Source organism: Apostichopus japonicus, chromosome 5 (assembly GCF_037975245.1).
Source record: "Apostichopus japonicus isolate 1M-3 chromosome 5, ASM3797524v1, whole genome shotgun sequence".
In the NCBI taxonomy this organism is placed as follows: Eukaryota; Metazoa; Echinodermata; class Holothuroidea; order Aspidochirotida; family Stichopodidae; genus Apostichopus; species Apostichopus japonicus.
This window is the reverse complement of record NC_092565.1, coordinates 14,930,254-14,956,768: the sequence shown is the minus strand read 5'-3', so window position 1 is coordinate 14,956,768 and position 26,515 is coordinate 14,930,254. Positions and strand designations below refer to the sequence as shown.

The window sequence follows — 26,515 nt, the reverse complement described above, 5'->3', positions numbered from 1 at the left end:
GCTAATTGCGCGATCTTCTAGTTTGACGTGGTATACTACGCACCAGTAGGTCAAGCCAATAGAAACACAAAGTAACAACTGGTCAACAATTACTTCATTGATGTCATCATTATGGTTTGTTAGCGTACACACAGGAGACAAATTTGTATGTAAGTCCTCGACGTGACGTTAGTATACGACTATTCTATAATGAAATGTGCAAAGGCTATATTGTGTGGTCTATTTAGTCGAGAATTTAAAGACATCGGCTCTATTGTCCATATTAAATGAAAATACAAATATGCGTCGACCTATATATACTGCTTTATCAATTTGAGACTGAACTCAATGAAACCCGGTAGGCTACTGGCCAATTTCTTGGTACGTGAATTAATATCTGGAGGAAAAAATGGGTAATGTGGCTAAAGTGGTGTTCAATTTCCACAATTCACAGTCACGATGGACTGAAGTAGTTACAGTCACTATTATATTTATTTATTATTTTAATATTAGATCGTACACCGTTGCAAATGAATATAGTTTTGCACTCCCTTTACCAACAGTACGATATAGTCATCTATAGGTAACAGCATGCCTACGATATAGTCACGTGGAGTAATAATAAACTTAGAGTAACTATTTAGGTTTATCTTAGTAACAGTACGCTCTAGTCACGTAGACTAATAATTACTTAGAGTCAATATTTTAAGTTTATCTTGGTAACAGTACGCTGTGGTCACGTGGAGTAACTATTTAGGTTTATCTATAGGTAACTGTACGCTATAGTCACGTAGACTACTAATTACTTAGAGTCAATATTTAAGTTTATCTTGGTAACAGTATGCTATATTCACGTAGACTAATAATTACTTAAAAGTCAATATTTAAGTTTATCTAGGTAACAGTACGCTATAGTCACGTGGAGTAACTATTTAAATTTATCTAGGTAACAGTACGCTTTAGTCACGTGGAGTAACTATTTAAATTTATCTAGGTAACAGTACGCTTTAGTCACGTGAAGTAACTATTTAGGTTTATCTTAGTAACGTATACGCTATATTAATATAGCAGAGAAATAATCACTTAGAGTCAATATTTAAGTTTACCACATGAATTGAAGGGATGGAACAGTATAATTTCCAAGACTCATTTGTGATGTAAAACGTCTCACCGCAATTTAAATAACTTACTCGGGCTGCAAACAGCTTTAACTTACTTGGTGTGAACTAACGTACATGTAAAATAACCATCAAGTCAGTATTATAATATACAAAATGTTAGTAGGATTATATACAAACATTTGATCAATGTTATTGATGACCTTATTCCAAGTAGATTTAATAGCATTTATTACGCCTTGATACTCCACAAAAATGAGTAGTTCAACGAAAATTTCTCAATCAAATGATCAAATTTTGTAAAAGGCAACATCATTGTCCAACAAGTCATTGATGAACGAAATTCCACAAATGATCCAATGCTGAAAAGCAATTGGCTTATTCCAACTTGGTTGACAAAGAAATAGAGAATTCTTGTCACTAAGATTACAATTGAAATTGTAAAAAGCAAAAATATAACGCTACTACAATGTTCCTATTGTTTACACTAATGAAAGGAAATGGAATTTCTAAGCATTTCGGAAAACGCCGGAAGTGTCAAGTTGACATAAATGAGATAAAAGCTATAAAAACCACACATGCATTGTTGCAGTCAAATAATTGGTGTAAGGAATTTACCAGAAAGCAATTCCCACTCTTTAAAAAAAAAAAAAAATCCCACCAGTTTAAAAAATCAACACATGGCACAAGTTCACAAGTTCAGAACATTACGGAAACACGATAGACATATATCCAAGGTATTAAAATCAGTATCAAAACAAAGATCACACCCCTAACCACCCCCCCCCCAAAAAAAAAAAGAAATCCTAAGAATTTGGCCATAATAGTATTAAATTCTGACCATTTTGAAAAATAGGGAGAGGACAGACATTCCACAAACAGAATTTATTATTTATTTATTCATTCCAGGACAAATAAAATATTATAAAGAGGAGTCATGAAATACGTCAACAGGAATAATTACTAAATAAGAGGAGAAAAAAGGACTATCATTTCGTTATTACGAACAGGCAAACCGTTCGATCAGAAGCTATTATACTTGAACGCATGCGCATAAGTCGTTCATAAAATAGCCCATGCTCCAAGTTGAAACACAGAAATGGAATTTATTGTCACTGCTATTTGTTAATTACGGTGCTTCATTAGGGACATTTTAAAATAAAAATTAACTTAGAAAAGCCGAAATGTCGACTTTAATAGCCGATTTTAAATCTCGAAACATCGCGAGATTTAACCGTCATAATTACGTCATTGAAAAATTGAAATCGTCGACATTCATTTTTACCATGTCCCTCATAAACCACAATAGTAAATGTTTTCTTTGCTTGGTGTTAACTTTAAAGAAATGAGTAGCTGTGTACAAGTTAACAAGAGTACAAATGAATGTTGAAGGCCAAAGGAACATTTCAAATAATGCCTTAAATTTATAAACCCTATTATTATCTTATATTAACCCCTAAACTATATATATATGTATATATATATATATATATATATATATATATATATATATATATATATATATATATATATATATACATATATATACATATATATATATATATATATATATATATATATATATATATATATATAGATATATATATATATATATATATAGTTGAAACTGTAGGCGTTTGTCACCTGTATCGAACAATACTAGTTCTGTTTTGGGTGACATATTTGCTTTACTTTAGAGATCAAACATGATGCTAACCAACTCGAAATCATTTGCGATTCCTAAAGCTGGATCTCGAAATATATATATATGTATGACCTAAATGGCGGCCCACGCCTTCACACCAATCAACATTAACAACTTCCTTGTTCATGTCAGGGCTGTGAAAATTGTTCATGAATAGGTCTACAAAAACTGACGACTACGCAGATAGTCGCTTAACTTGACCTGGCTCGTATACTAAAAAGTTCAGTGCACTTCATGTGTGAAATTAACTACTACATTTACAACCATGAATGATGATTAGCATGGCTGCACGGTACATACTGCCAATGAAATCTCACCAAATACGTTTCTTTAATTTTATTGCAGTTACTGATATTATCAATCAAATGATCTTGAGGTTCTTTTGAATGAAAAACTGTTTATTTGGAAAATGAAGGCCACCTTCATAATTATACGCTCTCAACTTTGTTCGCATGAAAATTACGCAGTCCCTTTTTTCAAAAGAAATACCGCACCATCTTGAACGCCCAAATAACTTCACATAGCTCGTTTCCTGATAACTAAATGCCCCAAAACTTCGGTTTGGTAGGATTAGCTAAAACGGCAGTGAAAATATAATTTTCCTATACATTTAACGAGGTGTTTGGTACACAAAAAATCCGGCAAATTTGCTCTTCTTTTTTAGGTCACACATTGAACCTATGTACCAACTATTTATCCGCATGCCTTATTTTGGTTTGTTTGGCACACTGTATGAACTTAGACATGGTAAACTGAACCGCAACGCTGCAAAAGCGGCGAGGTAAGGTCTGCCTATAACCACGGAGCTCTGTTTATAGCTCCATGCTATAACCATGGAGCTATAATCAGATAGCTCCATGCTATAACGAAAGCTAGCAAAACTTTAGTATGCCCCCAAACTACGACAACAATGATACTAACAGAGCGTGACCAATCTGACGTCAGAATAGGAGCCAAATGAATAAGTCGGTTCAAATTGATTGAAAAGAAGCTTTAGTTAAGTTGTATGACACATGCATGGTACCAATACATGTAAAATAAAGTATCAAATGCACCACAAGTATAGGAAAATAACAAACAGAGGGGAAATATATCCGGCCTTCAGTATAAAACCTTATAACCCGGATTTCGGAGGTTATCTGATCTGTGTCCACAGTAAACAATATGCGTACAACTGACTCATCTTTTCAATAATAAGAAAACAGATCAATAACGGTGATTCGTTTGCCATTTTTTTCCTCGAAGCTTTTATTTGGGATATTTACATAATATGTCTATAAATATAGATGTGTATCATAACCTTTTCAGCTACTTAATTCCAAGTTTTCAATCATTGTATTAACCGTAAAGGTTTGTTTCTTTGGTTTGTTTGTTTGTTCAGATTTTCATTCCAGAAATACTAATTTGAAATTCAATATTCCAACACTCTGCTACTTAAGGTTAAAAATTCGTTTTGTGACGTTACTAGAAAACCCTCCCCTACCCCGCAAAACAAGCACCGGTGTTTGTTTGCTTGAAAATGTCGTTTTAGTGCCAGTGTACGTTACGTTAGTCGATAACGTAACATTTATATAGTGATACACTTGTTTAATTCGGTTCCTTGGTCAACACTACTATTACTCATAGGAAGTCCGCATGGGGTGGGGGTGGGGGGTGGATGGGTTGATGGGTAAACCTGCAGTATGTCCATTGCATTATACCTTAATAGTAAATTTGAATCACACCATTTTGTGTACCAAGCCACTGTTTTATGTATTACTTGATACGTTGCTAGACGCACTTTAATATTCCTTTGCTTAGAACCTCCCCCCCCCCCTCCCAAGTTATGTTGCGATCAAAATCGCCAATCATGTCAATTCTATTTCATCCCGTCAGCGTGCAACATACTACACGAAGATAATGTAAACCTCTGATATCATTCATTATGATATATAGATATGAAAGCTAAGGAATGTTTGTTAACTTTCGTTTCGGAAATAAAAACAAACCAAGAAATGAAAATGGATTCTAGTAATGTTTCTATGACTATTCTGGCTTTCACGAGATTCTCGGGATTGCTCATTTAAAGCTAAATTGACGATATCGGCTCAACAAAATGCGGGCTTAAAATTTAATGTTAATCCTTTGTTTATAAATTCTTATAACTCAACCAAACCTTGTTTTTTTTTTAAAATTTCATATAAATAACAGAGCCCCTGGATGATATACAAGTAAATTTGTACTGCACCTTGATCATGTCATTTCAGACCATGAAAGTTTTCTCACTGAGTTTTGTGTTGCGTCTGAGTAACGGATTGTATATACGTGTGTTTAGACTAAATATTTCAGCCACTTGCATTGATGAGCCAAAGAAGTTGATACATCATTTCTCAAAACAAAACAACTAACTACAACATATCAAAATTAATTTCTTCTTAAAGTCATCCTTTAAGTAATGAGTGATGGGAAATGAGCACGGGAAGAGAAACACCGGTGGGTATAGTGGGAGGCATTAAAGGCACGTGGATGGAGGTATAGTCCGCAGAGTTAAATTTTATTAATTAATTAATAACTGGTCTATACGATAAAGGTCTCTGATATTTCTTTTCACTTAATATGGAGTTTACGTCTTAATGGCAGGTGACACAACTCTTCGAATATAAACCTGTGCTTTATACCCATAACTCCATTAAGTATATAACCTTTGAAACTTTGAGACAACAGAGGTTCTGAATGTTTCACACGGAGGTATATTAAGCTTTTATTGCCCATACTGAAAATCCGTAAAATTCTTGAAGAGAATAAAAAAATAAACTTGTACAGGTTAAAAACAGCCAGACAAGGATATAGGCAGATGTCCTGGCATATATCCTTAAACGGGATGTGACATCTCTCCCAGCTGACAAATCCACTGGAAAATATGTCTGCTAAGTTTTTCCTTAATACAAGTTAAACCAAAATGACACCAAAACCTTAAAAAAAAAATTTTAGTTGCAATTAAACCATTTTGGCATTTATGCACTGGCGCCGGTAGATTACAATTTCAACGAAAAGTTATTGTTTGGAAATCATTTTACTTTCACATTGGAGCTTTCTCTTAAAATTATGGTATTAATATCCTTTCGGGTGTAACTTTTCGTGATAAGAAAACAAAAACATACCACTAAAATGTTACATTGCACTTCCTATATATAACCATATACTGTAGATAACGTCATAGATTCGAATGGACCGGGTTATTGACAGCAAATGAACGCTTTTAAGTTATTATGAGAGGATCCGCATATAAACGTATTAACTCTTATGTATGGTACATACCGTGTTTCTCACTACAAGGTAAGTAAACATTACTTTATTCAAACTTAAATAATTTCTACCCTTTTCCGAAAGTTTTGAAGTAACCAGTTTTCATTCATATTCTCTACGTTTTATTCCAGAGCGTTTTTAAGGCCCACTCAACTCTGAGCCCCTTTTCGAATTCTGCTTAATAATACCGACGAAACTCAAGTTAAGTAAAAACCAAACCTTTTTTTCGACAGTGTAGAATATCCTCCCTGAAAGAGTATCCCCATGGATGATTTACACTACTGTAGAACATTTACTCCAGATGAAATACTTTCAAATGCAATTCAATTTGTATTTCGATCAATATCTTTTCAGATAAAAACAATATATAAGAGTGAGAAACAACAACATTAGAAGATTCACTATAGAGAGTCGACGGATAAGACAATAAAATACACGATTGGAGGAGACTATCGAGGTAAAGAAAACAATTTGGGATAGAATTAAAAATGAATAAAAAGAGAGAGAACTAACCAAAATTACATCGGCAATATAAACGCAAGGAGGGGAAGACCCCACTGCAGACCCCCTTACCATCGAACCACAGGGGGTAGGGAGGGGGGCACTGAAAGAGGTGGAGAGTATAGTGTTGTGGCTGTATTTGGAATTACGATGGAGGAATTGAAGATATTGACTAACTAGCACAATTGGTTTTCTTATGATCATGCCCGTCCGGCCTGCACACTGATTGTTCGTCCCATGATGAACAATACATATGTACAGCATTCCTTTTCCGAAGAAGACCATAGATCCCTTAAATATGCTTTTAACGTGAATTTCCTACATTCGGTTATCGTATAACATTCCAATTCGCTGAATGAAAGCTAAATGTCCCTGAAATAGCCAATAATGTATGAATTGATATTTCAACAACGCCGCAAGGACTATGGCATTATATGGCATTTCAATTCGAGGCAGGGTTATTTAAATTAACTTTGTAACAAAGTTTTCTAGGTCAGATCAAAGCGTTGATAACTCACTTAGGAATAAATGGAAAGTTACAACACTGTATAAAGCATGGATAACTCCATTGCTTTTGTGTTCATAGCTGTAAATTAACTAACTCTCCGCTTAATCATGTTTGTATTTATGAAATCTGAAGCATTGCTGTGATTCCGGAACTCACAGACAGAAAAGAAATTGTCACATGGGTAAAGACACTTCACTGATTGGTTGCTGTGATAAAGCACTATACCGGTATATATTAGGGAGAATTTATGACACATCGGTATAATGTTATGGATAATGTATGACCCCAGTGGCCTTCCACACACTCTACGAACTTATACCATCTTCCCATGGAAAGAGATTTGTTATACCAACAAGACGTAAATGTTAAACGCCTTTTCGTTAAATTGCACTCGTATGATTTGTTAGTAATGGCACGTTTCATACACAAAGTATATATAGAGTCCATCTTCAATGTGAATCTTGTTTTAACTCGACTGTGCTTCAAGTGGCTAAATTTATTCTTCTTGACTTTTGTCAGTCAGACGAAATTTCTATTTTTCGAAAAAAACCTTCCGGCGTATAGATGACCAGTATAGGCTTATTTTGAAATGAATACTTCTGAAAGACATGCACTTTCCCTCACAAAATCTTTGATGAAGATTATAAGTATAGTCCGAAGGAATTTGGAGTTTTAAGTTTGACTAGTGAGCAAATCCATTTAAATTCAGATAACATTTAGCTAGCCACCCGTGTACATTAAACAAGAGCTCGTTGAAAGCTTTGAGGGATTGACCGCGGAAATCCAGACGGATTTTATTTTATGTCATATTTATAAATAGCTCTTAGAATACACGACACGGTCACACACACACTGCTCAAATGGCATGTACAAACCGATCACAATCATTTGTTTGAAAGTTATAAACATCTCAAAGCTTAAATTCGGGGAAAACGAGGTTCTGAGTATAGGCTCTCCTCTGACTTCCATCACAGCTAAAATCACGAAATTTTTGTTAAAGGAAAGTTAAGACGTTAATCGTTTTGGTCGTGAGAATCGGTAAAGTAACTATAACAGTCTATATGTTTATGGTTTCATTTATGTTACTTATAATTACGTATAATTATAGGTTAAGTATACTTTCATATTTCGGTATTTTCATTGCACCATTGTATCTTGGAAATTCAAGATGGCATGTCTTCATGACTCTCTCTGACGATATATTGACAATCGGTTGAAATTGAATAAATATGATAACATCTAGTTGTGACGTAATGTGGTGGACATTAAGGTCCATAACCATGGAACTGATGACAATTGACAGGCTTTGTAAATCATAATCCCACAGACTATTGATTGAATGTCTCTCCAGACCAAAGTGTTACTGTTTTATAAATGCTAATACCCTAGATCAATATATTGCCCCATATAGTAAACATCATGATAACAATTAGGGATGGAATCCAACGCCCTCTCAATAAGTCATTTAATATCAGCTCTTCAGCTTCATTCTTCTTCTTGTTCTTCTTTGTGCATATCAACAGTTTCTAACTTCATGCGTGTAAATGCGCCTTGACATGTTCAGGATACCACTAACACGCGGCCGTATGGCAAGCCGTTTTAACATTTACCTCTCTATTCTACTTAAGTAGAATTAATTCCACTTAAGTAGAATACAATTAAGCTTAAGTGAAATGAATTGCACTTAAGTAGAATACAATTAAGCTTAAGTAAAATGAATTGCACTTAAGTAGAATTGCATTTTACTTAAGTTTAATTGTATTCCACTTAAGTAAAATTACCACTTTCTTTTAAGCTTAAGTTAAATTCAATTTCACTTAAGCTTAATTGTATTCTACTTAAGTAAAATACAATTCTACTTAAGTAAAATTTAATTTAGCTTAAGTAAAAGTGTCATTCTTTTTCACTTAAGCTAAATGCATTTTACTTAAGTAAAATTGTATTTTACTTAAGTAGAATACAATTAAGCTTAAGTGAAATTGAATTTAACTTAAGCTAAATTGTATTCTACTTAAGTAAAATTGTATTTTACTTAAGTAGAATACAATTGCATTTTACTTAAGTAAAATTCAATTCTACTTAAGTAAAATACAATTTAGCTTAAGTGGAATTGAAGGATATGGCAAGCCGTTATAACATTTACCTCGTGCGGAGAAGTGGTCGGTCTGGGGGCAATGTTTACATGGTACCATGCCTTGTGATACTTCTACTACTATATAGTACCACTGTTTGGTGGTATGTCGTGTTGTAGTCGTTCCCTTGCCCTCAAAAGTGCTTTTCCAACTGCATCAGCAACAGTTTGCAACGATTTATTGGCTGGCTGCATTTACCAAATGTCTAACGTTCAGACTCAGTGATAAACATATAGCTTTGCTTCATTTGCTACGTATGGTGCTATGTTCGTAAATACACAACGAAAGCTGGATAAGTATCGCAGTATGGGGGAATGCCCGCAAATGGTTACGTAACTAGTGCGTCTTGAACGTAACTCTATAGGTCTCGCATCACAATTATTTGTTCCATTGACTTACACACTAAACTCATCTCTTTCAAGACCTGCCAAAGCATAGATAGAACTTTTCATCTGGTATATCCTACCCGCCACATGATAGAGCTCTGTGTTCTTGGCACTTGCAAACTTCCACATCATGACCGTTTAGATTATGAGCTAGATAGGAGCAAGTTTATCACACTGAACCCTTCCATATGCTCGTTCGGAGTAATATCAACATTTAACCAAAGATTTTTAAAATGGTTTATATCACCTTCGATCCTCCCTATTTTCACACCATCTGTACTTAAAATTATGCTCTTTTATATAAAGGCAGAACAAACGATGACAGTAAATGGTAACATGCTTAAACAAGCTTTACGTTAGGTACTTTTACCTCTTTTCTGACAATGGTTAACCTATTGAGCGGATGAACACGTGGTGAGGTACCTATAATAGTAGCCTATACAAAGTCGGACTTCGCGGCAAGTACAGTGACGCAATGAGTAGCATATACTGATTGACCAATCACATTTTACTTAAGCTAAATTGCATTTTACTTAAGTGAAATAGATTGACCAATCACATTTCACTTAAGCGTAATTCTATTTCACTTAAGTAAAATGCAATTTAGCTTAAGTGAAATTGAAAAGCCATTTTGCTTAAGTAGAATAGCATTTTACTTAAGTAGAATTGAATTTTACTTAAGCAGAATTGCATTTTACTTAAGTAGAATTGAATTTTACTTAAGCAGAATTGTATTTTACTTAAGTAGAATTGTATTTTATTTAAGTAAAATACGATGTAGACAAAACCGTTTGAACTTAAGCTAATATGAATTCCACTTAAGTGGAATACAATTAAGCTTAAGTAAAATGCAATTCTACTTAAGCTTAATTGTATTCTACTTAAGTGGAATTAATTCTACTTAAGTAGAATAGAGAGGTAAATGTTAAAACGGCTTGCCATACGGCCGATGAGCTTCGTGGAGAGGCGTTACATATATTCTTACAAGTGCGGGCATATTGACAGCTCAAATTGTAATAGAGAAAATTCGACTCTAATATTGAAAAAAATGATATGTCCATCATTACCATGTATCACGCTCCATCGTTGTGACAAAGAACGTTATTCCGAAAGTTTTGATTGTGCTCCTTGCTTTTAAAAGCATTGAAGACTCGCCCAAATCGCGTGCCGCCCTCTGAAAAAGTTAAAGGCAATGAAGACTCGCGCACAAAGAAACGCCTGATGCCGGTAATCTGATCTAGTTTCGAATGAGGTGTAACAGAAGTGTTAGATACCACCATTGATCCCAGAAAATACACACACATCTTGCTACCGTCGGTAATTAGACACTAGTGCACAGTCAATACATGTAGCTATGGTCAATACCCACAACACAGTATACATAGCAGCGATGGACATCTCAGGTCCAGATTACCGGCATCAGACGTTTCTTTGTGCGCGAGTCTTCACTCCCTTTAAATCCCCATTGTCCCCCTATTTCACCCCTCATGTGCTATGCCTAGGCCATTCTATGCCACTTCACAACACTCGTCTTTATTGTTCTAGCTTTCCACCTTCATTCATGCTATCTGCAGTTATTCGAGCAGGGTGCTATGACCTCAATCGAGATGACAGTTAGATGTGGATTATACAGTACACATCATGATATTTACCGGTCAGCTACACACACTGTTCCGTGAGAGTGTGCATGCGAGCTGTCAGTTTAACCGTACATGTTAATCTCACTTCCTTACAACTGACGACAGATTCTTACCTGGGGGCAGGATCCCTTGGTCTACCATTGTTTCGTCATCGTTTTTACAACGTTTTCTTTTGTTTTAATTCTCTACCACATAATCAGGTAAAACTATGATGACTCAAGAAATAATAAAATTGCGGTAGGGTAGGCCTAGTTCTATAAGTTTCTAGAAAAGACACTGCATATTCTTGGTGAGCTGGCCAACTGCACGTCATCTCAGCGCTTACGAGTTAAATCGACGTAATCCTCTTACTTCAAAGGCTTGCGTAGCCCATGGAGCTATAACTCCATGCGTAGTCTAACATCAAAGGTGAAATATCTTTGCTAGCACCAACACACGTACTTTCTTTGTGGGTCTGTCGGCATCTCACCACCAAGAAAACTCTCTAAGAAATTATGGTTGGTGGTTTCTTTATTTGGATTACCAATAATTATATTGACGGGGTTAAGTAGCCTGGGTCGACGTGCAGGACGAACGTCTTGCTTTGGCCAGCAGGTAATCCGCTCCCAAATCGTGTTTTAAAACGATGAACCTAAGTACCACGTGCTGTGACTGAATGGATAGGTTGACCATACTACCGTACCTAAAGTGCATTATGATTATTTACAATTGGGGTTAACAAGGTTAGAAGCAGTTTGTCATCTCGGTGAAAGTACTAGAATGAAAATTCGAATGTAAGTGAAGGTTCACAGATCAGCCTTCGCCAGATCGTACCAAAATTAATAAACCATAACAAAAAAGTCATTTGGGGCAGGGAATTTGTTGGACAAGCTTGCAATGTTGTAAGTAGATAAATCAATAACACTGACAACTGTATACACCGTAACACTCGTAATTCCGTGCGGTCCAACGATGAGCGTAACATACAGCAATAATTCACATACCTTATTGCACTTCAGGTGACATGGCGGGTAGAAGTAATGGTGGCAACGACCTGTACCAATTTGACATAGCGACAGGTTACTCAAGGGCTACATCACGAACATAATTATGTAGACAGTAGAACTGAAAGAAAATATAACATTACAGGTAGGGCAAGGACGAAAAAAAAAGTTACTAAAAGAGAATTAAAATAAAGAAGGGGGAAATGTTCGACAACTTCATCATAGGAATTTAAAACATGATTACACTTTACTACATTTTACTACCTTTTATAAGAGGAGTGACTGCACACGGACGTTCCCAAAGTACAGCGATAAAACTAGTAGACGCCAAAGGTGTCAAAAATATACGACAATATTGTAAAAGCGTACACTGTGAGGAATACCGCTGTTTGCCAGCAGGAGATAGGAAATTGGCCACAGTCGATTCTCCTCGTCGTTCTTCTTCCTAAATCAGTTCAAAACCAAACTTAAACTATTACCTGTTTAGGACTGCTTTTCAATTTTAATTTCTTTTCCTCTTTCTCTTACTTGTTTAGCTAATTGGGATGGTTCTATGTATGCCCTATATACCAACTGTAAAGACGATAAACAGGCAGCCAGTTTTAATGAGATGTTAATGAACTATACACACAGAATGTAAACTGTGACCTTATTGGCGAATGCAGGATGAAACACCTGTAGTGAAATCGTGTTATGTCAATAAGCTTTGCACGTGCAATAACCTACAAAGGAGGAATGTGTTGCTAGTATTCACATTGAGCATTTACATTACAATGCAAAACTTAGGTTAACCATATACTTTGGAAGGCCGTGTTTTTTCGTTTTTAATGTGTACACTTCACTATAGTTGTTTATGATCACATCTGTAACAATGGTCTATTTTACTAATTTTATCCTTGATTATCCTTGATTAAAATAAGATATGTAAAAATGGTAGTTTTCATTTGTTACTTTGTTCTGGTCACGTGATAAAATAAACACTTTGACAACAATGGCGTACTAAATTAATTTAATTTCATCATAGAAAATAACTTGTAAATATATATTTAGCAAGTTCGATTGTAACATTTCTCCGGTCATTTTTTAAAACAATTGTAAGCTATATTATGAATAGGTTACCTTACCACTCCCCTTTCATCCTCCCATCCTCTCTCTCTCCTTTCCCAGTGCTTCTCTTCCTCTCCTCCCCTTTATCACCTTCCATCTTCTCAATGCGCCTTCATGTTTTGAGAAGTTATACATTAGATCACAATGCACTCCTATACTACTAGTAAGAGCTTTACTTCTTTGTCTAATCAATGCCCCCCCCCCTACCCACAATAAAACTTAAATGGTGGCGGCAAACAAAAACCTGTCTCGCGTAATTGCCATTCACGAGTTTGCTCGTATCAAATTACGAATGAGTCGATTTCTCAGTAGACCTTAACCAGACAAATTCCAAATTGGCATGTGAATTGCAAATTTGTGATTTCATTATTATCAAATTCCGTGATTGTTAATATGTAGTATTTGTAAAGGCACTCACTTCAAATTAGCATATATGGTGTCGCACATGTGTCATTTCAGATACTCAACTTGTTTCTCTATTGTGAAAGTGAGTTCCTGAGTAACAGAAGAAATACATTGAAACATATTGTGATGCAAATGACATATTGTGACGTTCAAGTAAGTGGCAAAATCTGTTTGTTTTCCTTTGACCGATCCGGATTGCTAATTCTGTGTACCACATGCATGACCAGTGGGGCGAACTGACTTGCAAAGCAGTAAACAGTTGCAACACCATAACTTTCAAAGTGGGATAGGGGGAGCACCTTCCACACTGATACTGATAGTAATAATATGGGTTTGATAGATGCCCCCTATTGCCTGCTTATCACAGACGTAAATTTAGCCATTATTCGATCACATAAACGATCGTAATAACTCATGTTTTCTCAAAGAAAGTTGATGGAAACTGCCATTGAACGCAGAAAAAGTCTCTCTTTGAAAAGAACATGTTATGACAGTAGTGTATACCTAACAATCATTTGTAGGATATATCCCGGAAGTTTCCAATGGCGTTCGATAAAACTAATGAGTGGCGCGATTCACGAAGGGGATCTCCCTATCGTAGTTTGCTTTACCAAGTGAAGATTCTGGTTGAGCATAATATCAGTATCACCCCCATTTTTAGATTGCTACCAAACCCCATAATCCCCATTTTTAGATTGCTACCAATTAAATACAACTGCTATCTAACATTGGTAAGTTACAATCAGTAGAGACTTGTGATTATTAAGAAACTGTTCATTCTCCACAAAGTATGATCTAACACTGTCCAAACGTTTACTGCCCATAAAAGTATACAGTAGCCTAACGTTAGGGCTGACTAAGTTACAACTTACAAAGTTACAGTGGGCATAGGCCTAGGCCATCTGACAAAATTGTTAGGCTAGCTATACTAACGTTAGAGCTGTTAAAAGGCCTAGCTTTATGGCTTGCCTAATGACCTTATTGTAAACTAGTTAGTTTAGGTCACAGTAGTGTAGGCAACCGTGCTTACAACTAATCCCCATCTTTTCAGTTCAACCTAAACAGATGGAAAGAAGCAATTCAACTTTGTTGCAGTACTTAGACTAGAGTTAAACTACTCATAGTCATTACATTTTGAGAAAAAATATGTAAACATAATTGCACCGGAAGCTGGTCACTTCGCCCAACAACCATTTTTCAACTGCCATTTCGACCAACCTTACCATTTCGCCCAACCTTGTTGGTCATTTCGCCCAACTAGCATGGTCATTTCGCCCAACCTTGCTGTTTATTTCGACCAACAATGATTAAATATTATACTTCAATATAACAGGCGGGATAATTCTATGGGTTTGGTCAATTTGATAAGGAAACGTTTGGGAATTGTTAACGTTACAGGATATGAACCGAATATTAAGGAAACTTGAAGTCGTGGTTACAGTCGGTAGGATGGATCAGTGTTTTAGGGGTTATGTTTGATAGGTTTTTATGGAGACCGTTCCCCTTTGTTTGTATAATTAACAATAGATTAACACTATGTAGAACTAGATTAACACCTTACTGCTGTGAACAATACCCTTGATTAACGATCAGACTATGATCAATATCGAACGGACATCACTTTATTTACCTACCACAAAGTAATATAACCCAAAATAAATGCCATACCCATATATAGGCTAGAACAAAATTCACAATCAAAATATGCTTCCAGATGGCCTTAATATATTGCTGAAATCATTTGTACCCAGCATTACATAATGTTAGGGCCTCTTTGTCACATTTACACCAAGAAGTATTTCTGACATTTCATGTTATGATAATGGTGATAAGTCATTGCATAAGTTTGCAGTAGGATTCATAATTTTAGAAATGGATGATGATATTCCCCACACAATTGATATGCAAGAAACAGTTTGCTTGCAATTTAGTTGGAAAAATACTAACCTAATCCCTCCCCATACTTCTGTTGTATGATCAATTGGTTACGCTGTTCAACCAACTACATTTCAACACTTTGGCTGCAAGTCTTGTAATCAACTTGAGTCACAGACTACTTTGCAGAACTGTTAAAAAATGACATCGTGTGATGAATAATGTTCAAAAGTCATAAATTTGTCCTAACTATGAAGATAAATTATCCCTTGTGCTTACCAGAACCAAAACAAAAACATCTTCTGCAATTTTTCTCAGTAACATAAAAACTTCTATCCTATCATAAGCCAGCTGTATTGACAACTGAGCTAGTCAAAATGGAATGCGCTTTGGTTTTTGAAAGATATATTTTGTAACCAAACCTGTAAAAAATGGTAAAACACAAATTTTATTCTCAAATTACAATATTGTTTTATCATCCATTGATGGTTTTAAGGAATCAAAACTGCATCCATGATACGCTTTGCAGTTCTTTAATTTGATATGCAATTTTGGGAGTAATGTAGTAGGCGTTTTCCATGTGTTGTAAGTTTTATTCTCATTGGAGCCCCAGAAGCACTGCTCTCGTTAGTAATAGGCTATATGGTTTTTATCTGGTTTTTTTCAAAGTCACAAGGTAATTCTTACGTTGTGGTGAACATGTTGTTTTGTTCCATGGGATGAATGTAAAATGTTTACCAATTTTGATAGTGTAAAAAGTTTCCTGGATTCTTGCCAAGAATGTTTGCAAGCACAATACAGGTGTCAGTGGGGGTAATTACTTTACCACACACAGAGGGGATTTGACAATTTGAATGTTTTGGTCATGATGTTAGGTAGCCCGAATACGGTAACGAAGAGCCCTGGGCACACAGCACGTAGGATTTTTGTAGCCCTGAGAAGCATCATTTAATTTTGGGAATATTTTCTCAGAGATTAAGTCATCAGATGATTTCTTATCTTTATCACCATTTTTCCCCAATGTTACACATTTTATTTCTATCAAGAAATTCTGAAGCCTTTCTTTACAACAAGCCAATTATCAATGCAGTCAAAGGTTTTCATTATTTCAAATTTCAGATTGCATAGATTAATTGACAGCAAAGTTGAAAGTGATGGATCCCAGAGATAAGTGGAGATTGCGGAATAACCGTGTCGCCCTGCTGGACATAGATACAGGGGAGATTTGTCCATATCTTATACAAGAAGGGGTTTTAACCCCAGAAGACGCCGAGCGTATTGGAAGCAAAGAGACGTCAAAGGTAACTTCATTTTTTACAATGTGTGAACATAAGGCATAGCAGTGAAGCAAAATGTTCAGAGTTGCCTTTTAAGGACAGTCTGCAGGTTGATGTTTAGACTTCTAAATTTAGTTTTGAGGTTATGGGAAAGGCATCTTTGGTTTTCTGATTTTTCCTAATTGTTCTGTAAAATTGACTAGACCTTACATTACTTGAAATGGAATGGATGAAACTGATAAATCTTCAAAGGTTTTTATACCCATTGTAGAATAATCAGTGAGCAATAAAATATTCTATTGGGTTCTCAACATTCCTCCTCACAAACACTTTTTCAGAGTAGTATTGCTCACCTGTCTTCAACAAACTTTTGACAATTTCATTTAGTAAGTGAAATGAAGAAACTTTTCAGGTAAAGCCTATACTGTTGTGGGAGTTAAGAATTAAATGGCATAACATAAAATCATACTCAAATCAAAAAGTTCCTTTGACTAAGCAATCACCAAACATCAACCCTAAGATTACCTCTTCAGTCAAACTCACAATGGGTGATTCAGTGGTTCAGCTTGTAGGTGCTGTATGGCCCAGATTGAAATCAATATTTATGGAGGGAGAAGAATTTATGAAACTAGCCATTGTAATGTTGTCATACAACTGATCTGCAAGCAATCAACCTCTACTTGATGAATCCGTTGACTGTGAACCCTCGATCTCCTCATAGCAGATGTACGTAGAGCCTAACCTTCTTTGCATATTATAATCTGGACAGAATAGACAAATAGTGAAAGTACTATTCGATTCAAGAGTCTATATTTCAAAGCTCACTAATAGTTCGTTGAGTTAATCTGTTGGGAAGGCAAGTCTCATAGTCATGTTAAAATAGTTCAAAGAAGCAGACTTGTGGTATCAATACAACAGCATGAATGTGAGTACAAGTAGAATTGCTCTTGGTATTGAGTCAAACCTACAAGTACAAGGCTGTAACAATGAGTGCCAGCTGTTTAAATTGCTGCGAGTACAACCAGTACAGGTCAGTGATGGTGATAACGAGTACAGGTAACTATGCTTAAATATGAGTAAGGACTGGGTAAAAGAGCTTTGTGGTCAAGTGGTTTAAGGCAGTAGACTTGTTGATCTATGGTATGCAGGTAGGAAGCCGGGCCAGATCGGTGGGGAAGGCACTTTAATCGCCATTGCCTTTCTTCACCCCTGAGGTGTATAAATGGGGACTTGCGAGGTAACTCAGGTAAGTATAGTTGTGTGAGCCTGTTTTGTGGCTGCATCCAGCTGTACTGCTGTTTGTGCTTGAGGTGTACCATATGGAGTAGTTTTCTTTGACGAAAGCAGACTACAAACACAGCAAAGAGAAACGGCCTGGAGTAAATGACAGTATGCTAGTATTTTCCGTCAAAGTTTACAACTTTACATCCTTATTTATGTAAGTACTCATAAACAAAATATGTCTTCTCTTTCTTTACAGGACAAAACTGAAGCTTTACTCAATATGTTGGAGTCAAAGGGAAGTCGCGCCTTCCAGGTTTTCAAAGATGCGATTAAATCGGAAATCAAACGAGAGGATCTGACGAAGAAACTCGACAACACTGATATGAGTAAAATGCCCGCTAGGCTCCGGAAGGAAATGAAGGAAATGGAGGGTACGCTTCATTTGAAAATGTTGATTTGCATGGTTTGGAATGAGGTGACTGCATATGTCTGGTTGATTTTGTATTTTACTCATTCAATTTCAATAAAAAAATTCCGTTTTTTTGTCACTGTTCACGTGTTATTTGATGCAAGATATTGTATTCAACATATTACATGTGCTGATGGATGTGAAATGTGCACAACATGCTTGATGTGAGATGCTCAATTTGTGCTGATCAATGTTAGATGTTGTGTTCAGTGTCGTGTTTGATGTGAGATGTTGTATCACATGTTCTGTTTGATGCGAGATGTTGTATCACATGTTCTGTTTGATGCGAGATGTTGTATTCGACATGTGCTGATTGATGTGAAAGGTGCACAACATGCTCGATGTGAGATGCTCAATTTGTGCTGATCAATGTTAGATGATGTGTTCAGTGTCGTGTTTGATGTGAGATGTTGTATCACATGTTCTGTTTGATGCGAGATGTTGTATTCAACATGTGCTGATTGATGTTAGATGATGTGCACAATATTTGTTGTGTTTGATCATCGGAGATGTAAGATGTTATTTTAAAATGTATTGTTTGATGTGATATGTTGTGCTTATCATAGAAACATCAGAGAATAATCGATGTTTGAAAACATTGCCCAACGACAGTGAACTTTAAACAGTTTTCCTCAAAACATTTTCCAAAAAGCCAAATTATATCCAACGATGTTCTTAATGATAACAAGACTTAATTACATCCAACATAGTTGATTGTAGATCTTGGTATCATTTTAAAGTTAAAAGTTGCTTTATTCAGGTAAATTTAGAACTGAATATCTGATTTTTTTTGCACCATCTCACTTATTTTGACCGAGTGGGTTAACCATTATAGCACATCATTATGACCTTTTCCATTTGAATCTTTCAGTCCAGTGTAGATAGTTTGGATATTGTAAATTACTCGACCATTTCTTTCTTGTTTTACTCTCTCGTAATTATTTTAGATGAGGATAGCGATTCTGCTGACGATGGTAATGTGATTATAACAACCACTACCACCTCACAAAAGAGAAAAAAGCCCGTGGAAGGTGAAGAGCATGAATTCAAGCAAAAAAAGAAATTGTTCATTGGTGTGAAAGGAAACAATAATGTTGTAATGTCGGGCAACACAATAACTTACAACAACACATCAAGAGGGTCATCAAAGTGAAGTAAAAACTCATGAATGTAGATCCACTTTATCACAATGTGTGATACATGGTTATGAAAGCCAAAGGTCAACTTTTGGTTTGTTTAAAAGTGATGACCTTGTTCTGGTGCCTTGTGATATGCAGTGGAATACAGACCAGTATGTGAACATTATTAAATGGTCATCATTGTTGTCCCTCAGTTATAGCTGAAATTTCTACTAAAAGCCTTACAAAATCCACTCGAGGAGGTTCTGACCCTTGCAATTTATTAACAGACATTGTGGAATGCTATCAAGATACATGTATGTCTCTGTGCAGGACACAGGAAGATTGGGAATGGGGACGGTGGGAACAATATTGTAAAATGTTAATTAAGTCAAGAAGGCTACTTAATAATCTAGAAGTATACCTGCCTACTCTCATGGTTTTAATATGCGATTTGCAATATTATGTCTCGCCTCAGGATGGGAACTTTTAATCTCACATTCAATATCTTATACAGATTTACATGTTCGAATAGAAACCTGGATACAGAACGTTAGAAAATATCCTAGAAAGTTGCCAAGAAATACAATGAGGGGAGGGGGGGGGGTTGCCAGGTAGGTATAGGTACTGTTAGGCTTATGATTACAGTAGGTCTTAGATTTTTCACAACTGGCAGCTTCTTTAGCTTTTAAATATATTTTTTCATCTATTCTGTTCATATGTTTTGATCCAAAGATAAGATTTGGATTCAAATAATGATTCCAGCTTTTCATAGTGGACCAATTATCACTTTCACATTTTATACCTTTTCTAAGCATTTTCTGTTCTTTTAAAACTGCTCTTACCAATGAGAATGTGTAATAGTCAGTAAATCATAACTTATAGATCAAAGAAGTTCACTTGAACAGAAGCTATTGCATTGGGTTCTAACTTTGTTTCATTCTTACCTAGCCATTTAAAATCCAAATAATGGTAAAAGCCTCAAGGCTACCACAAGTGATTTACAGAAAATATTGTGAACTACTTTGCTATTTAAATACATCCAATTTTGTGTCCCTAAAACATTGTCATGTTACTTTTTTCTGGGAAGGGGGGGGGGGGGGCTATCGACAAACCTTTGAAGTTTTTGTTGTATTTCATCCTTCATGGTGCATACATTGAACCAACCAATAACTGAGACAATTATTTATAATTTTTATACATACTTATCTTTACTTTAACCAAACTGTGTGGTTCCACCAGATAACGATGCCATCAACAGCGTCTAATGTCACAATGGATTTGACATGTCTGAACATATCAACATGTCTGAAACACAGCAACATGACTGAAACATTTCAACATGTTTCATAGATGTAATCAAACAGTAGGTTAAACCAGCCTAGCATGGTTTGCTCTAAAGAGTTTGGTCGATAACTGTTGTTAACTGTGGAGGCTCAGTAAAAATTTGTGGCATCGCTCACCTAACTACAAAACAGGGTGCGTAGAATATTGCCTAGTTTTGTTGAGGGAATTTCGTGGAAAGTTGAGCAATGTATCTTTTAAATTATGAGCTTGAAAGTTATTAAGTCAGTTTTATTTATTTAATTGACACTGATTTTAAAGATACAGGTGGGCTTACCTAAGAGAAGCATCATGCTAAGAAATAGCATCCCCAATTTTTGTCTCTCTCTCTCTGATCAGTTGCATAGGTGTGTTAAAAGTGACAAAAGCACTGTATGGATTTACAATCGAAACTGAAAAAGGGCTGCTATAACAATACCAGTAGGCAGAAGAAAGGAGAACCATACTATATGTGTGGAGGATGGAAACAGTCAAATTTGCTGTTTATTTTTCAATGCGACATCTATTATGATACAATAATTATAATATAAAATAGCATAAACTTCATTGAATTGAGCTAAAACTTTATTTTATGAAATTTTATGGATACATTGAAATTGGTATTTAAAGCAAATATTTATTTCAATATGGCTTAATAAATTCAACAACAGGATTACAAATAAAAAGGTAAAAAAAAATTGAATTTCTTTTCTCTGATCTACTATTTGCATGAAATTAATTGAATTATTTCAGTTTACCAGGCAGGTAACACCTACAGCAGAGAACTGCTATTCCAAGCGGAGAATACAGTGTTGGGACTACAGTGACAGTGACAAACTTAATCCTCAATTCTACAATAACAACTTACGACGCCAAGCACAGGGCACAAGCTCTGCCCTTGGTTCTGATTGGTCCAAACTTGTAGGCTGACCTCTCACCCAACTCTTGATTGGTGAGTGCCAACCCAATATGCAGATGAGCATATGCAAATGAGCACTCAACCGGTTTGAACCTGGTTTGGCTGTCTTCCAGCCTCACAACCCGAATCATTCAAAACAAAACATCTGTACACGCTCCTAATAGCGCGTGATACATAGCCCGCCACACCACAGGGCAAACCGCCAAAACTCAAGCCATGTGTGACGTCATAATAACAACAAGTAAACTACGTCAACACAAACTAGAATACACTTCACACAGGATTTACCCATGACAGGAAATGTCCTCATTTCCAAATTAAAACTCAAACAAGTACTTGTAAATACTTTTAAGAGTTTACCATAGAATAGGCTTAGTAAACGAAGACGTTAGCATCTGTCTACGATGATCTCAATCTTGTGGCGATAATATTTACATTTTCCAGCTGCAACAGTCATATCAGTCCATTGGAAGGAGCTATGATTTAATGTAACAATGACAAAGTTGTGTTTATCGTTATTTAACAAACTTTATGGTTTGATCATTACATCACAGGACAGCACACACTTTCCAAGTGATACCTTCAGGACTTTCATCGGCCATCAGTTATACGCTGCTGATATTTTCTGGATCAGCTACAATGATTAATGTGAATTACGTTGTTACTGGTGACTTGGTTACCATCTCCTTCTACCGTGATATGAATGTCACTGTTACCTTCCCTTTCATTTGAACTACTGCCCTCTTTTCTTAGTTTTTCTGAAATGGAAATGAAATCAGAAAGGTTTACTTGAGAGAATTAATTATCATTGCAATGACCGATAACATGTTTGTCGTTATCCTAGGACTTAATACCACAGAGTAGGAAAAGTGTGGGATTCCCAAACTCTTTAAGTAATAATATAGTGCTCAGGCATCATTGATTTGGTACAAAGGGCTGGGTCCAGCGGCTTGACTGCTGGCTAGCATCCCTAATGGGACCCATACACACCATGGTATTGACACCTTCGACAAGGATTATCTTAACAATTATGTAAAATATCTTAACATTTGTAATAGTTAACACTAGAAAATTAATGGTAAAAGGAGCAAGGTGTTTGCCTCTGTGGAGGGGTTGGGGTGGGAGGTGAGTTAAATTTTGCCTTTTTGTTATTAAGAGGGGACCGACTGCCCCCTCCCTGCCCTTATTTTCTCTACAGACAGCTGAATGTGGAATGTCATTAGACTTGGTTACAGTGATTATAACAGCAATATCACATTTGGTTCACTAGCTGCTTGTATTGACAATAGTTCTAAAATGACCTTTGACCTGACATGTATAATATGATCTGAATTCATGATACTACTTGGATTGTTGTTGGAAGTGTGGACAAGAGGCATGTTTAACATCTTACCATCTTCAGATATTTCCTCCCGAAAGATCTTGCTAATTAAAACTTTAAGGTTAAGTTTTTCAAGGCATGTTTGAAAGTCTCTGATCTCTTCTTCCATCCAATCACTTTTCTGAATTAGAATGTCTGCAAATTCTTTTTGGCTTGCCTAAATATCAAAATAGATAACAACATCATTTATTTTCTTTATCTAGTTTGCTTTACGATACAATTTATACATTTAATCATTTGTAAAATATATTTTAGTGATCATTGGTGTATAATTCAGAAAATTAGGACATAACTTTTTACAAAAAGCAGATCGACAAACTACAAAAAAGAAAAGTCATTATGTACAGCAAAAAAAAATTAACTGGCAGAAACACCTTATTTTCACTCTGATCAACCATTTATGGGATATTCAGACAACATTAAGTAAATGATGAAATCACATGATTGATAGCCTGCAATAAGTAAATGAAGTAAATTTGCTGAGTATATAGGTTTAGGAGGTATCTGACTTTGATAAATTTGAGATGAGCTAAAGGAACTTTCTTTGCAGTTAGGGACAACATTAAATGAAGCAACATCCAATTTTAGTGCAGGTATTCTTACCAGATATTTCACTGTAGTCAAAAGTAAACAATATTAACAAAGGGATTACACAGCTAATTCAATTTCTAAAATCAATGAGAGCACAGGCTGAGGAACAATGTGGACGGTACTTAGCTTGCTGTGGCTGCCCCAGATGGAGTAGATTATTTATTGTTAAAAGTGTCAACTATAGGTCTGTCATGAAATTTGGAAAGAAATTGCCCGAATATAGTGCAATTAACATTCAGGGCTTTGTGACCAAATATTTAATACATTACCATTAGGCCAGCATGTTCCTTTACTTGATTCAACTTTTCTTGATCAGCTGGTTCAATAATTCCGTTTTCAATCAGCAATGAACTAAGCTCCATCGATATATTATTTGCCAAGACTGTCCTCCTATACTTTAGAATGGTTTGGAAGCGAGTTCCGTCAGGTGTCGTTTCTGCCATATTCAGAACGATGTACAGTAACCTAGGAATGATTAAGCCTTTTCACCTTGTGGTAGGTCTGAAAAAAAGAGGAAATGATTGTAAGCCAGTCTACAGATGATGTTGTAAAATGATCCCACTAATTTGATTTCATATCTTTTTCATACTGTTTTTCTGCCAACATGATGTTCTCACACTATTGTTAAATTTTACTCCTTTGTATTGTTTTGATTGAAATAAGAAATGTTATGTAATACTTGTTTGAAATATGTAGAACAGGGGGACCTACAAGTACTATACATTCACACCAGTTTCATATGCACAGCAGCCTCCACTGCACATAGCAATCTATACTTCACAGATGACAAAAAGTGTCTAATAACTTACTATGATTCAATGCCATTGGTACATATTTCTTTGATCGGTTGAAAGAATCACTTAGTGCCCAGAAACATTTGCTTATTCGTTTCTGAGATTTGGACAGAAAAGGTAATTGGTACATGCATATTGCACAGTTTGTGAAAGTATTGGCGACCTACTGTAGGCCTAGGGCCCCTAGTGTATTATTGGCAATATTTGATAACATGAAACTTGAATGAAATGCGTAAGTTTGTTACAACCCTTTACTTGAATGATCTATGTATTATAACCATAGCCTGAGTGACATTGCTCCAACCTGCAACACAATAAGTGGTACAGTGGTGTGAACAGTCTGCAAATGTGACAATTATGTGAGTATGATCAGGAAAGTTAGGTTTAGTCTCGACTACACTTAAGCTGCCGTTAGGCGTTAACACTACATTACCAAACACAGTCTAGACGTAGGCCTAGTATCTCTATAGCACAGTATTTTTGGTTATTACAGGACGAAGAATACGTTAGATACACAAACAATCATTCACAAGTTTCTTTTAAATCTTGTAATTGTATGATACAACACAAAAGTTGGAAGTCGTACTCGTTTTATGGAAATATGCAGTTGTCGTTACACTTTATTAAGCTCCCATAAAGCTTTAGAAATGTTTGGTTTCGTTATCGTTGATGCTGTCCCCTTCTTCATGCAGTGAAAGTACGATTTGACTTCGAGTGAATAACCCTTTCTTCTGGTTTTAGGATATAATCATAGACAATTTCTATGGATATAATAATATACAAATACAGCGAAAATTTCTATCGATATAATAAATATACAAATACAGCGAAATTTCTTTGGATATAATAATATTCAAATACAGCGAATTTAGTCAGGTCGCACACGACTAAAAGAAATTGCTTCCCTCTGTTGAACTAACTTCCGCATTCCGTCATACACGTACATGTGTTATGCGACAGCCTTCTGTTAATCAGATCTGACTTCATAATCGTAAACAACAACAGTGGTTTGACATTCTGCTATCGTTTCGGTACATTTAACCAACAATAACAGAAAGATCAAACAACTTGGCCAAAGAAGAGGAGGGCACTGCCAACAGAGAAACCAGACCAGGGCCTAGCATTATACCTCTCGTTCAACTGGTGCCGTGTACCAAAGTTAGCCTTCTGAAACTTAGTCATCCTTCATTTCTTGTAAGTGGTAAGGTCAAAAGCAATCCGCCGAACAGGCCAAGTTCAGATTGTCGTAGAAGAGGAATCTTTTTTAGTGCTTAGTATTCAGTAATCAGTGTTATTTAAGTGCCAGGCACCACTTACAGTACTAACGTGACAGGCACCCAAAGATTACAATCTAGGCCTAGCCTAGATACAATTTGACGAAAGATCGTACTTCCTATGCTATCTTTGGTAATATACAGGCCTAATTAAGTAGGTGGGCTAAGCTAAGATAATTAATAAGTAATTAAGACACTGTAGCAGGAAAAGTAGATGAGCTCCGTGGCTGACATAGGCATTCTGTAGATTGTATGGCCAATGTTTCCAGAACATTACAAAAGTTAGCCAAGCCTATTTTCCCAACAACAATGTTTGCTTGTGTTCGCCCCCCCCCCCCCCCAGTAAATCTAATTTTCCTTTTCACTAGTGCCGCCCTATGTTGTTGAAACTAATACTGGTGAAGAATACTTTACAGAACTCTTGGGAATTTCATATTTACAGTAGAATAAGGCAAAATAAACCTGACATCAAAAGTATACTGAATTTAAAGGTCTGCTGTATAGACCCCAACTATAGCACG

General features: G+C 35.9%; 4 protein-coding genes across 9 annotated transcripts in view; 2 read left to right on the top strand and 2 right to left on the bottom strand.

The window, feature by feature from the left end:
* Positions 1 to 12,864, bottom strand: part of LOC139967789 (uncharacterized) — a 60,027-nt gene extending 47,163 nt beyond the window's left edge. The window contains exons 1-2 of the mRNA XM_071971876.1: positions 12,717 to 12,864; positions 12,238 to 12,358 (exon numbers count right to left, since the gene is read on the bottom strand). The gene's annotated coding sequence lies outside the window, so the exon portion shown is untranslated. The remainder of the gene's footprint in view (positions 1 to 12,237; positions 12,359 to 12,716) is intronic.
* Positions 12,865 to 14,320: 1,456 nt separating this feature from the next.
* LOC139967787 (death domain-containing protein CRADD-like) lies at positions 14,321 to 21,000 on the top strand. The gene is made up of 4 exons (XM_071971870.1): positions 14,321 to 14,480; positions 16,744 to 16,925; positions 18,382 to 18,556; positions 19,542 to 21,000. Exons 2-4 carry the CDS (start codon positions 16,779 to 16,781, stop codon positions 19,745 to 19,747), a joined length of 528 nt encoding a protein of 175 aa, XP_071827971.1. The 5' UTR covers positions 14,321 to 14,480; positions 16,744 to 16,778; the 3' UTR covers positions 19,748 to 21,000.
* On the bottom strand, positions 20,904 to 25,803 carry LOC139967788 (uncharacterized). Of its 2 annotated transcripts, none has more exons than XM_071971873.1 (4): positions 25,665 to 25,803; positions 24,196 to 24,427; positions 23,348 to 23,492; positions 20,904 to 22,712 (listed from the first exon to the last, which is right to left on the bottom strand). In XM_071971873.1, the coding sequence occupies exons 2-4, from the start codon at positions 24,367 to 24,369 to the stop codon at positions 22,585 to 22,587; spliced, it is 447 nt and encodes a 148-aa protein (XP_071827974.1). In that variant the 5' UTR covers positions 24,370 to 24,427; positions 25,665 to 25,803; the 3' UTR covers positions 20,904 to 22,584. The 2 variants fall into 2 exon arrangements, with proteins under 2 accessions (XP_071827974.1, XP_071827972.1); XM_071971871.1 differs by lacking the exon at positions 25,665 to 25,803 and adding an exon at positions 25,307 to 25,626.
* The window catches only part of LOC139967786 (SH3 and PX domain-containing protein 2B-like), a 53,883-nt gene continuing 53,140 nt past the window's right edge, over positions 25,773 to 26,515 (top strand). For 4 of the 5 annotated variants that reach the window (XM_071971869.1, XM_071971867.1, XM_071971868.1 and 1 more), the window contains exon 1: positions 25,773 to 25,914. The gene's annotated coding sequence lies outside the window, so the exon portion shown is untranslated. Of the gene's footprint in view, positions 25,922 to 26,515 lie in introns of all 5 variants that reach the window. The other variant, XM_071971866.1, reaches the window with a different exon arrangement.

Coding starts and splice junctions, on each gene's coding strand:
- LOC139967787 (XM_071971870.1), top strand. CDS start 16,779: ATGGATCCCAGAGATAAGTGGAGATTGCGGAATAACCGTGTCGCCCTG. Junction 16,926..18,381: donor GAAGCAAAGAGACGTCAAAG/GTAACTTCATTT, acceptor CTTTCTTTACAG/GACAAAACTGAAGCTTTACT. Junction 18,557..19,541: donor GGAAATGAAGGAAATGGAGG/GTACGCTTCATT, acceptor TAATTATTTTAG/ATGAGGATAGCGATTCTGCT.
- LOC139967788 (XM_071971873.1), bottom strand. CDS start 24,369: ATGGCAGAAACGACACCTGACGGAACTCGCTTCCAAACCATTCTAAAG. Junction 23,493..24,195: donor AGGAACATGCTGGCCTAATG/GTAATGTATTAA, acceptor TTTGATATTTAG/GCAAGCCAAAAAGAATTTGC. Junction 22,713..23,347: donor GGAGGAAATATCTGAAGATG/GTAAGATGTTAA, acceptor TTTCCATTTCAG/AAAAACTAAGAAAAGAGGGC.